General features: G+C 46.2%; 2 protein-coding genes across 9 annotated transcripts in view; both read right to left on the reverse strand.

Moving 5' to 3' along the window:
* Window positions 1–1,959: 1,959 nt before the first annotated feature.
* On the reverse strand, window positions 1,960–9,053 carry ZDHHC23 (zinc finger DHHC-type palmitoyltransferase 23). Of its 3 annotated transcripts, XM_032680640.1 has the most exons (5): window positions 8,916–9,053; window positions 8,046–8,732; window positions 7,240–7,407; window positions 6,288–6,442; window positions 3,791–6,198 (listed from the first exon to the last, which is right to left on the reverse strand). In XM_032680640.1, the coding sequence occupies exons 1-5, from the start codon at window positions 9,020–9,022 to the stop codon at window positions 6,188–6,190; spliced, it is 1,128 nt and encodes a 375-aa protein (XP_032536531.1). In that variant the 5' UTR covers window positions 9,023–9,053; the 3' UTR covers window positions 3,791–6,187. The 3 variants fall into 3 exon arrangements, with proteins under 3 accessions (XP_032536530.1, XP_032536531.1, XP_032536532.1); XM_032680639.1 differs by having other exon boundaries at window positions 1,960–6,442; XM_032680641.1 differs by lacking the exon at window positions 6,288–6,442.
* A 1,110-nt stretch (window positions 9,054–10,163) lies between these two features.
* Window positions 10,164–15,744, reverse strand: part of GRAMD1C (GRAM domain containing 1C) — a 52,764-nt gene continuing 47,183 nt past the window's right edge. For 5 of the 6 annotated variants that reach the window (XM_032678594.1, XM_032678593.1, XM_032678596.1 and 2 more), the window contains exons 14-18: window positions 15,111–15,290; window positions 13,549–13,606; window positions 12,888–12,998; window positions 11,958–12,063; window positions 10,164–10,381 (exon numbers count right to left, since the gene is read on the reverse strand). In XM_032678594.1, coding sequence (XP_032534485.1) covers window positions 10,304–10,381; window positions 11,958–12,063; window positions 12,888–12,998; window positions 13,549–13,606; window positions 15,111–15,290 — 533 coding nt within the window. In that variant the 3' untranslated portion in view covers window positions 10,164–10,303. The remainder of the gene's footprint in view (window positions 10,382–11,957; window positions 12,064–12,887; window positions 12,999–13,548; window positions 13,607–15,110; window positions 15,291–15,744) is intronic. The other variant, XR_004355173.1, reaches the window with a different exon arrangement.

A 15,744-nucleotide genomic window follows, 5' to 3' on the forward strand; every position in this document is an offset into this window, starting at 1 on the left:
TTTCCCCAGCAATGCATATTTTGTCCTCAAGGCCCAACAGCTCCCACTCATCTCAGTGCCCACTCACCATCCATGAAAGTAATGCTGCTTATGTGGAGCATAGTTCCCCCCTAAGAACTTGAAGTACAGTCAACACTTTTGAAACTGGCCTTAGTCTCCAATACTCTCACCTTCCAGGGTTTTTCTTATATTCCTAGTAGCTTTGAAAGATTATCCTGGTGAGATGTTCCTTGGTTGGACAGTTCCAGAAGCAAGAAGGCAGAAGATGATCCAGGAGGAGCTGTGATTTGACAACCCTTTGCCCTTGCCTACTGCCAGTGCAAGCGTGGAGCTGAAGCCTCAGTCGGATCCAGCTATGGAAGAGAGAAGATGTTCAGGGATAAGGCACATTCATGCTGAACGCGGTCTGAATCAAAGCAGAGATAAGAAGCCGCTTGACTTCTCCATTCAATCCACACTTGGCCAAAACAATTCAAACCTCCTTGGAAGGCTGTGCCAGATGATGCCATTGAGATACTGCACAGGATACTCTAAAATCCCTGGCATAATGATAGTGTTTTGCAAATTGAAGTTCCAGCAGGAGGCTGAGATTTAAGAGAGCATATCAGACCAAGGAAACCACTTCAGCCTGCAGCTGTGCCAGAGCATTCCTCCTGCTCCAGCACTTGGATAGATGCAGATGTCAATGCCTTAATGCTGGTCATCAGCCCACATTCTCACAGCTCAGGCACGCTCCTGCCTGTCAGCTCCTTGCTTTTCTTAGCAAGAGAGGGAGGTGGCTGCAAAGCCAGACTCTCCTTCTCCTGCACAGGGAGAGGGGGGAGGATTTTCACTTTGATACAAGAGCAAATGCTAAACCCTGAAGTAATTGCAAACTCCCCATCCTCTGCTGACACCTGCCCTCCAGAGTTCTTACAGAGTTTCCCAAAAAGCTTGACCACAGGTTCTTATTAAATCTGTATACCAGTCTCTTCAAAGTCTCCCAGGCCCAGCTCAAACTGGGAAACAGTGCCTGAAGTATTAACTCCCTCTGCTCCCCCCAGGCGAGGTGGGACACAATAATTAGCCTGGGAAGGGTCCATGAACCACTGCAGTGTGATCCACAGCTCACATCTTTACAGACCTGTTATGCATTATGGATACCAGCCACAGCAGCACAGGAGCTGCCACTCCAGACATGGCCCTGCTCTGCAGGGACAACATGACAAGCCATGAGAGGAAAAGCTCATGAAAAAAGCTGAGAGGAACAGAAGTTTCACACGTCCCCATTAACAGCACTGGAGTTAAAGAAACTGGGCACTCCTTGGGTGTCAGAAGTCTGACACTGCTGCACACACCACTCTCACCTAACTAAAATCCTGGTTCACTGCTAGCACAAGGTCCTTATTGTCAGCAAGCACAAAGTAATCTTCAAAGAGGAACAGCTAAACAGCAGAGAGAAGTGCTACCCAGGCAAATCAAAGCAGAGCTCTGGAACAGTCAAAGCCACCTGTGATTCTACTCATTAAAAGTCATCCTGCCTTTCAGCAGCTGTCCCAAGATACCAACAGAATCAAAGGCTATATCTCTTCCCACTACCTACATGGAGAATATCCATGTCATTTCCAAATACGGCTCAGAAAAGGGTTTAAAGTAAGAGATTGTTCCTTTTGGGTGTTCTGGATCAGATAATGATAATGGATTGCTCATAGGATGAAAGATCCCTATTCGAATTCCTACCGCAGGGGAATATGCCTGGTTTCCAGGATGGTGAGAACTGCCAGCAGGTCTGTTTCATCCCAACACCAACAAACCCAAAGGTCAACTTTTGCAGAACTTGTTTCCTAACTTTTCCTTAGCCTGTTGCTGCCTTATTCTCAAGTCCAGCTCCCAGCTAAGTAGCCATGAGATGACAGCAGCTTTTGGTCATTTGGCTTGGCTGAGTGTGTGGGCATAAATCAACAGGCCACTCCACAGGTAATTTCCAATAATTTATTTTGAGTCCTAATTGTATCCATTTGGAAACACTGAATATGATGCAAAATGGACAAACACATACAGACACACACACACCAGTCCTTTCAAAAAAAGCTCACAAATGTTTCACAGTTTCTTCCTCAAGCTTAGGTTAAAAAAAAGCCCCAAACCCCAAAACATCCCACTCTCCAGAGCCCACTGCTCTTCACATCATCCTTAGAGGAGTTCCATAAAGACAAGATCTTGGGAGGCTGAATTCCCACATTTCAGAAAGAACTTCACCTGTCCGCAGAAAGATTTTTGCTGTCCAAACATCCTGGTAGTGGGGAAAAGAATCCTAGGTAACTGTAAAATTTTTCACTGAAAGGAATACATGAAAACACATCCATAATCACACACGCTTTCTGCCCTAATGAGGCAATATACATTCATATAGAAGGAAAAAACCAAGCACATTATTAAGACATTAGGCAGTGAGGCAGTATCCATTTTAACTTCAGAAGAAATTTTACAGCAAATGGTTTCATTAAGACACTTGAAAGCAACCTACTTTGAAAGGAAAAAAAAGCACCATCATAGCATGAAGGCTGAAATGTGATTAGGAGTCACAAGCAGCACCAGCTCAGGCTCACCAGTGACTTCTGTCATTTAAGGACAAGTTAAATGGAGAAACAGTCGATGTGGGGACCTGTGACTTGCCTACAAAAAACCACGATGCAGGAAGACACAGTTAAAGAGTGCCAAGCCACTGTTTACAGGCTGTATCTAATGGTGCACAGTTGGTGCTACAGTCACCAAACAGTAGGGTGCTGGCATTTGGACACAGAGGGTTTAACACTACAACAGCAGCAACATCAGAACCCTGGCCCTTTAAAAGCTGCCTGGTCTGCAAAGTCCACACTATTTGTGAAACATCAAATGCCTCTTAAAAGGTCATGGTTAAAGCAGGATAAACTAATTTCCAACTATGGGCTAGCTATTACCAAAATCCTTCCCTGCTGCTGATCAGCTCTAGGTCCTCTCTTACACAGGGAAAACTTTTCAAGGGTCAGCAGGGTAAGGTTTTCTGCACTGCCAGGCACGCAGTTTTACAGGTAAGACACTGGTGCTCCCCTCAAGAATGCCACACACGACCCACAAGTCACCTGTCCAATGCAGGCTGTTCCCACTGCTCCAACCCCCAGGCAGCACAGATCTAGGCAGCTACTAACACAGCGAGCCCGAGGACTGACTAGGCCTAGATTTTAACATTTTTCTACCAGCGTGGTCAATAACAAGCTCGGCAAAAAGTTACTCAGAAAAAAAAATTGTCCTTTAGTGCACCAGATCACAACAGTTTGCCCTTGCTATAACTACAAAAGGGAGAGTTGCCCTTCAAGTGTTTCCTGCTATTCTCCTGGCTGTTAAAAGGAGAGCACCAAAGTATCCATCCTTTTAAGATGCTTTTTAGATATATCATGTTACTTTATGCTTCCCATCTCCCAAGGCATTCACAAGGTAAATCCTCCCAAGAAGAGGACATGCCATTTAAGTCACCATTGCTATGCAGATTACAGCCATCTGAACTTCCTGTTCACTGGGGAATCAGCACTGCATTCTCCTCCTAGAAAAAGGTTGCAAGGCTGGGGTTTTAAGTGTCCCGAATAGTTTCAGTTCCCCCTGAAGTGCAAAAATAAAATTTACTTTAGCACTTAGCCCTCACTGTACTTGAGCAAGCTTAAACAACATATGGAATGGTTACATTAGTCCCAGGTCCTCCATTCCTAATCTGCACTCCAAAATCCATGCTGCCTGAGAGAACAGCACAGAGAGTCTCAGTGCAAGCACTGGGACAAGACTACACTGACATACAGGCTGCAAGGTAGCAAGGAATCTCTGCCTGTAGGAGAAATTGAGCACCACAGGGTGAGCGCTGCCAGGGAAATGATCTGCGACCTGCTCTGCTTTCTCCCAGCCAGGAGTAGCAGGACTCTGAGAAACCACTTATCTCAAACCTGCAAATGCTCCCAGAGCCTGTTCAGTTCGTGGGCACATGACTGATTTCTGTGCATACAGGGACAGAGAAGTTGGCTGTCTCCACTGCAGGGGTTCGTTTAGCCCAGGAAGTCATTCTGCCTCATATCCCTAGCGTCAGCAGGATGAAATCTAAGATCACAAACCTCCTAGCCCACAGCATCCTTGTCTCCAGGGTTGCCAAGCTCCAGTTCATCTCAGCAGGCATCACAAAATGCCTATGTGCCATGGAAACATTTACAGAAAACTCATGTGGAAACATGGACTTTGTGTCAATTTGTACTCCTAGGGACAGGCTCCAACAACCAAACAGAAGGTTGTAGAGGAACAGTCTGTACAGTCTAGCTGGGTGTCTTTTTATTCACATTAGGGCCAGGGAAGCAGTCAGAAACCTCTCAGTGTATTTGGTTAGAGGCAGGAAGCAAGAGAGGTGTCTCTTTACCTACCTAAAAAGGATTGCTCACTGGATGACCAGAGGGCAAGAGGAAATAAGGGAAACTCAGTAACTCTGCACAGACATATTCCAAGTGCAGCTGCTCATCCATTATCTGCTGGTTATGGAAAGTGCCACTTAAGGAAACCAAACAGTGCAAAGAGGGACACGGTCTCTACATTAAACTGGAACACGTAATCAAGAGCATACACACCAAATAGAGCAGGGATCTTAAGGGACACCCCCAACCCTGCTTTCTTTTGGCACCATGTACAGTCCATCCATTCTTCAAAGCTAATGCACAACAGCACACAGAATTTGCATCACTCTGCCAACATCCCCCAGCTGCCTGCCATGCAAATGGAGTCAGAAGCAGGCATGATCTGTGCCTCCTGCACACACATCTAAAAACATCAGTAGCCAGGACAAGGCTCTTATCTCTGCTGCTGCATCTTAGTTCCAACATGTAACTCTTGTGCTACGGTCTCCAGCTCTTCCAGCCAGACTTTTCACTGCAGGGCCTACAGCACACATAAAGGGTTTAAAACAAAAAGTAATAATAAATTCCAGCCACAAAAAAACAGAAACCCTTTCCATCAAAACCTTGTTATTTCAGCTGAAGCTCAAGTCCAGGCAATAATACAGTTCTAGGCTAATGAGAAACAAATGGCATTCTTGCAGAGCACATTCAACACGTTAACATTCACCTGCCAGTACAGGTCATCTATCCCCAAAACAGAGACCTCCAACACATCCTCTTCCTCTCCCTACATACGCAGAGGCTGATCTGTTCCTTGGCTTCTTGGCTTGAGAAAACAGATCTACAGTCAGGTAGTTCACAGTAACTGGGTTGAGGGCAGGTGGGATCACTACGTTATTAGCAACACAACTGACCAAATGCTACCTACCAAAACAGTTAGTAGGACTGCCTACTCTCCCACAGACTGCCTTATCCCATGATGGAGGGGTAACTTCCATAAAGCTACAGTAACACTAGACAGACAGCACTCTTGTTTTGCCCTCAGAGTTCACTGTTGCATATTGCTTCAAAACATCTCCTTGGTATATTTACCCCCTGTTTCAGGTCACAATCCATAATCAGAGCAAAAATACTTTGAAGGAGATGAGCCAAGCCTTCAAACCAGCACAGACCCAGCCCTACAGGAATGTAGCTCACAAAGGCACTTAATAGAAGCATGTACACAGCTGGATGGAATAAGAGATAGTAAAAACAAATAAATGCACCAGAGAGGAGAGCACTGCCCAGTGACTGCCTAGACAGTCTCTTTTAGCCAAATAGCCTGGCTTCTGCAGGGGTCCATCTGTTATCTGTATTCAAAGTTCATCCTCCTGACATCTCCAAAATGCTGCATGTAGGTACAAACCAGGGATTCCTCCACCTTTGCAGGAACCAGTGCATGCTCTGAAGCCCAGCAGTGGGTTCCTCCTGATGCCAGGGTTCACACCTAATGAAAACTCAAGTTCTCAAAATCTTGTGCTCTTCTTCCTGTTTCCCACGGTGGAAAAAGGCAGCAGGCTCCTTCTCTCCATGTTTGTGCATATGGCTTACTGCTTTGTGCATCCTATTGCTGGCTGACAGCACATGAAGAACCAACCATTCCGCCTGGGAAAACCTCTGATTTTGTCAGTGGGGGGACAGGTAGCCCATACACCGCCCACGAAGGAAGGGTGTGCGAGAAAGGAGTCCTAGTGGAAGGGGCCACTCCCCTGCTAAAAAGAGTCAGTCAACATCATCTGCAGAAAGAAGGGTGTCACACGATGTCTTCAGCAGAGCGCTGTGGAGGAGAAGACCCGAGGCTCAGGAAATGGCCCCAGTTGCATAGGAACCCCCTGTTATACTGGCCAGTGTCTATCACTAACCCACCCAGGAGTCTGCGCCCAGTGTTGTCCCGCAGAGCCAGCCGAGCTTCCCTCTCAGTCACGTTGTAGCTGATGTTCAACAGCTGGATGAGAAGGATGTATCCCATGCCAGCTGTTACAATGGCACAGTACCATACACAGGTGAACGACAGAGCAGAGCTGGCAGCAGGGAAAAAAAGATGGGAAGGAAGCCATTTAGTTTTGGAGCAGCTGTTTTAGAGTGACTTTCCCTGGTAATCACTATCCTTTCAAATCCCTGTCTACATCTGCCACAGTGATCTCACTTTGCTGCTTTCATCAGATAATCCTTAAAGGCTTTCTCAAAATTAAAGCTTCAGGACTCACTTAATGAGGGCTTTTAGTGCTACCAGAGTTACTCCTGCATATTGCTATCTCACAACCTAGCTCTTTATTCTTCCTGCTGTAAAGAACACAAGGATGCTCACACTCAACAGGTCATGAGATGGAGTACAGAGGAAGGCAGAGTCACTTGTTCACCAGCCCTATGCTCTGCTCATCAGTGGTAGTGCTGGTTTCTGAACTCGTGTCCAACAGTTCTCAGCACCTTCTCTGCTCAGTAAGGCATGTTGATGCTGTCTGTTCTAAACAGACAACTTGGAGGGACAGTCACTTGATAAACAGGGAGGAATGAGAGGGAGAGATAGCATGTGGATTCCTGACTGTTGTTACCTTCATCTGGGGGCACACATTTAAAGGTGTATCTACAGAAGACACAATAAATAAATACTTCAAATCGCAGCTCCTCCAACAACTTTTTCCAAATAAATGGTGAGCTCTCTCCAAGTCTCAGGCTGCCTACCTTGGCAAAAGCAGTGATGTACCTTTGCTTTCCAGAGTTTTTTAGGGAGCACTTTTTGGTCAGGTTTGACAGCTAACAGGAGCTAAGCTGCCTGACCAAACCTGTTCCCACCCCAGCTCTCTCACAGACATCTCACCTGTAGTCAGAATAGGCCCCAGGGCAGTAGAACAATGCCACAAATGGAGTTTGGCCCCTACAGACGGTGTGCAGGGTCAACATAATCCCATACACAGAGGTGAGCATGAAGAAGGAGAGTGCAAGGATGAATGCTTGATGGTTCTGCTCCCCTACGCAGCTGTTAATCCTCCAAAAGGAAAGAAGAGATTACTTCGCTTAGAAAAGAAACTGGCTTCTCTTTCCTCCTCCCTCCCCCCAGCTGTCAGAGAACCTAATTTCCAAGGTGCTTCCATACAACACAGGCATTCAAAATACGTTCAAAGAAGCTTTAGAGCTTTTTATAGAAAAGTTATAAGCACAAGTCAATAGACTGGCAGCAGACTGTTTGCCTCAAGTTTTTAGCAAGTTTATCCTTTGCTAAGACACGTCATACCCTACTGCTCTTTGTAGGGTATGATCATACCATCATACCCCTTACTCCAGTGCTCCTTCCAGCACTGCATGCACACAGGCAGTTTTCAGTTCTCTCCCCCCAGGAGAGTACTAATAACCAAAAAAAAAACCCAGAGTGATGAAAACTAAAGGCAATTCTGAAGCATGCTGTAGAAATTATTAGCTATCAGGTCAACCCACTTAGAATAAACAGTGCTTCTAACTGTTCTTTAAAGGGGAAATACAAAGCTTTTTATATTTAAAGAATGTTCCCAGGTCTTGCACATAGCAAAAGCGACCCTATTTGACAGGGACTGTAAAAAAAGAAGCTAACTCTAGAAAGGGGGGAACTCAGAGAGAGAACATGCGTAGCCTCAGCAGTGCAAAACCTACCAGACGCAGTGATGGTCCAGCCTTCTTACACACCTGCCACAAAGCCTGCAGTGCCCTGCTCGGGCTGGCCTGACCAGCTGGCATTTGGTGCACCAGTCCTTTTTCACACCTTCTGGCTCATCAGCTGCCATCCTGGTATAGCCTTTGGCCTCCCCATTCACAGCACGACTGCTGGCAGCACCATGGAGCCCGCTGGAGCTCCCTCTAACACTCCTGTTGGGCAAGACCTGGTGCGATGGCTTCTCATTGCCTGCTGGAATGGGAAGGTAGCCAGGGTCTTTCTTGGCTCGAGACAGGGCTGCGAGCATAAGGATTAACCCGCAGCTGAGAGCGACCACTTGGGAATGCTGCACGTGGCCCCGGGGAACCACCTCCTGGAGGAACACATAGTACATGTAGCCCAGGGAGAAGAGCCCCAGGCTCAAGAAGAAGAGGGTCCGCTCCTTCCTCCGGTGGGTGAGATAGTAGTACCAGAGCACCACCACGGGCAGGGACGTCAGGACGAGGAGCCCCAGCAGGAAGTGCAGGGCGGCAACGTGGAGCAGCACGGGCAGCAGGACGAGCGGCGGCACGAGGCTCACGTTGATCTTCACGGCCCCCGAGAACCACGGGACCCGCAGCCGGTCCGCGATGGTGTCGGCGATGCTCTCCAGCGCTCCCGGGGGCAGGGACTTGCACGCCAGCCACCTATGGAGCGGGGAAGCAGAGCGCCGGCTGGCACCGGGACACCGCGCTCCCCGTGCCCTCCCCCTGCCCTCCCTCCCGACAAGTTTCCCGGGAAGCGGGGCGCAGTCCCGCTGCCCTCAGGGCGGGGACACCGCCGCGGGATTCGGCAGCTGGGCGGCCCCCAGGGGGTCGCGGCGCCGGTACCTGTCGCAGCCCTCGTCCAGCTCCTGGCAGTCGCAGCAGCACGCCGCCAGGTGGCTGCGCTGGCCCCGCCGGTCCACGTACTCGCAGCAGCAGAGCGGCTCGTCCATCGCCGCCCGCCCGGGCGCTCCCGGGGGCCGGGACGCGGCTCCCACCCGGCAGCGCCGCCGCAGGTGCCGCGCGCCCGCCGCGCCCCCGCCCCCCCCGGCAGTGCCCGCCCGCCATTGGCCGCGCGCGCCCGAGGTGTGCGGGGGGCGGGGCCCGGGGGGTGGGCGGCCCAATGGCGGCACGGGGGGGCGGGGCCGCGCGTGACGCGGGGGCACCTGCCTTAAAGGGGCAGCGCAACAGGTGGCGGCCGTGGGGCGCGGGGGCGGCGCGGGGGCCCGGCCCGGTCCCGCTGACCGGCGCCGCCGCTCCCGAGGCTGCGCTCACAAGGCTGGGAGAGTCTCGCACCTGCCACCCCGTGGAGGGCTGTGGCCCCAGGACTCTGTTTGTGGGACCCACACGCGCAACCCGCACCCTACACCTACACCCCCTCCCTGGGCTCGCACCAGCGCCACACAGGCTGAGCACCACACAGCCAGCGCTGTCGCACAACCATGGGCCACCCTGCGGGCAGGCTGGCGTTCCACTGGCTTTGGGGTTTTTATATTCATCTTCTTCCCTTCAACCCGCCTAGAAAAAGCAGGTTCCATGTGCTCCAAGGTGTTTCATCATCAGTGGGCACACGGCGCTACAGAGCTGAAGCACAGACCTCGACAGAGGGAAAACACCGAGGGCTGAAATTTCTCTGGGAGAGCTGGAAACATATGGCAGAAGGCAGACTGCCAAAGCTTGCACTGTGCAACAGATATCAAGCTTTTTCCTGTTTATTAATCTTAGGCATGTTCAGCCTTAGAATGGTGAGTTGTTTTACAAAGGTCCCCACAGCTAAAAAAAAAAATCATATGAAGATCCTGTGGCTGAGAAACCACCATCGTTATTTTTCTCCAAAAGGCTCTTCACTGATGGTCATTTTCTAAGTTGACATAAAAAAATGTGATTTTCTCGAGACAAGCCCTGCTCTCTGCTGAGGGTGTTCTCCCCCCTCTGGAATTTGCAGATCCATTAACCAGCAGTACAACTGCCCTTGTTCACTCATTACAGGATCCAAGAGCTGTGCACTGGTCGTAAGCAAGACCCCCCAGGGTAGAGGGCTGGCAGGACAGAAAAGGCTGCCAAGCTGCTGGGGATTGCAGAACCCAACTTACTTTTTTCCACAAACCTTTATTCTGTACAGCTTTTGAGCCAAACAGTGAGGAGTCCAAAGGTGACAGTTACATTCCCTACCCCACGAGTCCTCACACACACATCTCTTCTTCCCACGTCTTGAACAAAAAGCTGATGTGGTATTAACTCTCAGTCCTGCTGCTCTGTGTCCTGTTCAAGTGGTCAAAGCTTCTTTGGAGCATGGAAAGGGAAGTCTTCAGCTGTGAAGACACAACCCCCCCAATTACTTAAGTTAATCTCCTGCATGGGTGAGTGGTATCAGGAAAATAATGTCTCCCTACTCTTCCCCCCCACCCCCCCCCCCAAGATTTCATATGATTTCCTCCTCCCTGTTTCCATAAACAGTTGACTTACTGTGCTCTCCTAACAGCTATATCCTGTACAGTTTATAAATAGTAACAGTCCAGGATGATAAAGTCTTAACACCTCACCAGACAACACTGCAGAAGATAAGCCACCCCACTCAGTTTTAGTCACAGATAATGTTCATAGCAAATACTAAGGAACATGGCAGCAAAATAAGAATTTTCTTTTAATACCTGGCCCTCCTAGTGCATTCCGGTGCACAAAATGTGTTTAGATTATTGACAACACTCAAAAAACACAAAGTAACAGGCACCGTGTCAGAACTTCCAGGCAAAAAGTGTTATTTGGGATGAAAAAAGTGGTGAAATTCTCACCTTTTTTTTTTTTTTTTTACACTGTGTGTTCAAAAGGCACTTAACACTTCAGAATTAGGAATTGTTTGGATAGTAAGCAGAGGAAATGAAAAGGGCATGGAAACCATGCTGTGATCAAAGTGGTTAATTAACAGATTAACAGCAATACTGTGTGCAGAGGCACCTGTAAATAAGGAATATAAAAATGGTTTCTTTTTCTACCCACTTTTAATGCATACAAGAACACAGAGCAAACTGGTGATGGACAGAGGCACATGTGAACTCCCCTCACAGTTTTCCTAATATTCCATCACATTTTAAGGTTTAATAAAGGAACTTGAAAATCAGAACGTTCGTGGGTTGCAAGTTAAAACTAAAGCATGAATTACTGTCCCTCAATTACTGAGTTGAAATTTCAGCCAGGGATTTACCAGTCATAGACTTCAGGATCAGAGAGACAACAGCATTCAGAAAGTTACTGTAAAGAAGGATTAATTCTATAGCTATGGAGCCTACTGTAAAGAAGGATTAATTCTATAGCTATGGAGCCTCTCAGAAACATATGGTCTGCAGTTATTTATCTTTTACTGAAGATTAGGTGGCCCATTGACACCAAAGCTAAGTGAAGCTCTAGCCAATATCTAGAAGAGTAGTGGTGAGCAAAACCCAGGATAAACTTGAACAAAGACACCCCATAATGAGGTGGGAAAACACTTAAGATGTCTTAACATGAGTCCTAGAAAGCAAAGTGTTTTGAAACACTCCAGTCTTTGCTGTGTCATGATTCAGAACTGCATCAACACCTCTCATCAAGTTTTGACAAGTTTTAAGAAAATTGACGTGAATACTTATATCTTAGTCAGAAAAAAAAAAAAAAACAAACCAAAAACACAAACAAACAAAAAAACCACCAAACCAAAACCAAACCAAGCCAAAACATCAGAAACATAAGCACTGCCTACTTACTAAATTCAAGCCTAGGGCAAAACACATCAAAGAATCACGAAAACTTTAGTTAGTACCAGAAGACATCAAACAAAAGGTATGATAACATATGGGAGAAAACTTGAGTTGTTGAGAAACAAGAACATCACCAGAGAAAGACTGTCAGACCTACCTGCTCAAGCATTTCAATTGAGTCTCTTAAGACTCCCTTTACGTGTTTAACCTGTTCCTTATCATACTGAGGGATCTCTTCTTTTGATACCATTTCTGGAGATATGCTGAAAAAGATTGAGATTACATCAGAAACACGAAACAAGCACCCTGACACCTTTTTAAAAACAACTGCTCTCTGCCACCATTGCTCTGCCATTACTAAAACCATCCTTTTACAAGAGCCACAGAAAAAGCTGCCCGCAGTTGAATTCCAATCCCTGCTGCCTCCAAGATACTGCTTCAGACCTTTGTAGGCAACAGCCACTAAGAAAAAAAACGTGCTCACATTACATCTACAACAAGTTCTCACACTTCAGTGAGCAAAATCTTTCTTATAAATAAAGTTGTTCTAATCAGTTCTGAGATAGTCATTACAGGAGGTCACCACACCATTTCCAGACTCAACTTCAGGTTATGGTTCTTAACTTATTTATTGATACTGTATTCAAGAGAGGAAGCAACATCTTCCTGTGTCCGAATACAAAAGGCATGCAACATGTAAGTTTGAGGGAGAGATTTGCCAGGAAACTCACAGAAAGAAGCTAACAAGTTAAATGAATCTTTAACATTACATTTGAGATCATGCTGGTTCACACGGAATGAACACTTCGGTTCTGTGATATTCACAGAAGATGAGTCACAGCAGGGTGATAAATGCGAACTAAGGTTAATGTTCCCCAAAAACCAGCTTGTCAAAGGAGAAAACTTGTTACTGCAAGATGCAGTCAGACACGTCCCTGGATCTCAACACAGACCACAGAAGTGCAGCAAGCCCCAGTAACTTATGAAAACTTGCCACTGAATTTCACTCTTTAGAATTTATTTCTTTGGATCAGATTCTCACATAAGCTGAGGAAGAAAGCAAGCAAAGACTGTGAATTCAACTTACTTCAAAGAGCTTTCTTCCTGAAGCTGGACATGATAGAGGGACTGAGCCGCATGCTCTATTTTTGACAGTTTGAGAAACAGTGTTATATTCAGCAAGACCAAGAGCAGCAAACTGTAGAGAAAACAAAAAAAATCAAGTCCTGTAAGAATTTCGGTTGCAATGCTAGAAAAACAAGATCTAGGCTAAAAACAGCTAAGGAAACAGAATCTTTCTGGGAGAAAAAAAGATGTGGGGCAGAACTATACTGAAAATAGAGATCTATCCAATTTTTAGCAGTTAGCATTAAGCTGTGGAATAGGAACAAACAGAAAGAGCAATAGTATCTCCTCTAGGAACTTTTAAAACTAGGAATTAGTAAATTCTAGACTTTTTTTTTTTAATAGGATCAGACCTAAGAAAATCTGTAAGGTAGAGCAGTTTGGCAAATCAGCATTTTCATTCCAAGTGTCATTTCTAAGTCAATTCATTCCCCCTCCTATACCCACGTGTTCCACTCAATTCATTCCCCTCCTATACCCACGTGTTCCACTCATTTGTTAAATTAGGTTAAGATCTATTATGCTACATGCAATGTTAACATGCAAAAGAGAAACTGACAAAAACAGATAAAGACTAAGATGAGCTTGAGTCAAGCCACATTTTAATGCAAGTGAGTACTTACAAGACACTCATTACTACAATGATGGTGGTGGTCCTACTTACTGCATCTCTTTTCCTTCCTATAGGGCATGGAAGAGAAGGAGGTTAAAAAGTACTGAAGAACATTCCTAAAGGATGCCTGCAGATATATGTCAGTGCCCAACACTTCACAGAATAGCTCAACAGCTTCTGATGGAAAAAAATAACAGATCATGTGGGTGCACAGGATCATCTCCAACATTCACCAAGGCATTTCTGCAGTCAACTCCAACAAGTCAAGCTGAACAGTCAGGCTCTCCCATCAGAATTCCCCCTACCCCAGTATGCTTGGGACAACACAGCACTGGGGCATGGTACCACTAAACACAGACAGCCTGAAAAGGCTACAGTCCATCCATTACTAACATGCCTTCACCATATATACTGCTGGTCACACATGAGCAGAGACAGGCTGCAAAGTGGCTCTTTGCTGCTTGTTCTCATGCTCACATTAATCTTTCTGACAACCAGTGCCAATCAAGTTCTCCTGTGACCTGTCCCATCGTTACTGTCTTGGTTTATCTATTGTCCTGAAGACAGCCTTTCAAAAGACTATTTGCTATTCATCAGGCAACAGGGACCAGACACTCCTGAGGGAGAGGAAGTGTGCATGTCCTCTCCAAACTGAGCAGCAATCACCTACCAAGGTGGGCAGGCTGATCTTTAAATGTAATTACAGTTTCATACATTCACACCTCCTGCCTTGGACAAAGGACATACGCAAAAGTTGTAGTGTACACAGAGACAGATACACTCATCTGAAAAGATGGAGCAGCAGTAGCAAAATTAAGTAATCAAGAAGTAATTTCAGATAGGTAAACAGTCCTTTACACATGCTGCTGATTCAAATATTCTCTCAGTGCTATACTCAGTGTTGCCTCTCCCTTCAGAGAAGTGCACTTGCTCCTACTTCAGTGTTTACAATTCAACTTCTGTCATGGAATCCACCATTCCCTGGTACACATTAATGCACAGATGTTTCTGATCTCTCTAGGTATAGCTAATACTGTATGTGTTAGTGGCCAAGTCTGTCATGCCTTAGGGCAATGGAGCTGCAAGAACTACTTCAGTGACCCAGAAATTACAGAAGCAGATGGCAAACAGACTTAACATTAAAAAAAAAAAAAAAACAAAAATGAGGTGACAGGGCCAAGACACAATTGACAAAGTTGAATCAACTCATTACTTGGGTATGCCGTTATCTGAAGAAACAAAGCAATTTTTCTGAAACTGTACAAGAGTCAGGTTAATTTTTTCTTTCCTGATTCAAATCTCATTTTAATCTTATGCACATTGAGAGCAGCATTTTAGGTTTTAAAACTGAAGGTGATATTAAGCTTAATTTCATGAGATAATCATGCTAAAAGTGACTATGCATGCTCCAAACCTACTTTATGCAAACTTGAACATATTAAAGCATTTGCTGTCATACTGATTAGATAAAGACATGAGTAATATATACACAAGTGCTACTCTTGCACTATTATAAGAGTTGTGCTTCCTTGAACACACCTTTTGGAAAACACTTAATATAAAAATTCCTACCTATTATGCTGCCCTGGGACTCTACTCCCATGTCACCAGAGGAATGCTGGGAAGAGCGTTTGGGAAGTGATTCTGCCAGACCCCGGTGTAAAGTGCGTCGTCTTCGTCTCAGAGCAACTAATTTTCCAGAGTCTTCTATGGACTGATTAATTGCATATTCCTCCATTAGGAGATCTGATTCTGCAGTGGAAAAAATAAAAAGTTACTGAACTGTCAAAAGTAAAGCTGAAAAGCTTAGCACTGAAGACTTAAATTGTCAGTTATGGAGGGCGGCAGTGAGAGGAACAAGTGCATCTTCTAGTAAATAAACTTAAAGCAGGTCTAACAAACTACACCTTGACCTGTACCACCTGTCCTCTTTGCTAGAGGGCACTTGGAACACTTTTCAGAGATGGGTGCATGTTCAGCCTTGGCGGGATTGTTTAACGACATGCAAGACAGCAGCCGGAAGAGCACTGCAAAACACTGTTAGACTGAGACTAGGAATTGTGTTAGACTGCCAGCCTGAAGCCGTGGCTGGCCAGGCTGTTAATAGACATATCCGTGGAGCCTGCCAAGTGCCACTGCTTCTCTTTTCATGTGCACAATCAAGGAAATGCTTAGAGATAAGCACATGCAGTTGAGAGTAACAGCT

Source organism: Chiroxiphia lanceolata, chromosome 2, assembly GCF_009829145.1.
Source record: "Chiroxiphia lanceolata isolate bChiLan1 chromosome 2, bChiLan1.pri, whole genome shotgun sequence".
NCBI lineage: Eukaryota > Metazoa > Chordata > Aves > Passeriformes > Pipridae > Chiroxiphia > Chiroxiphia lanceolata.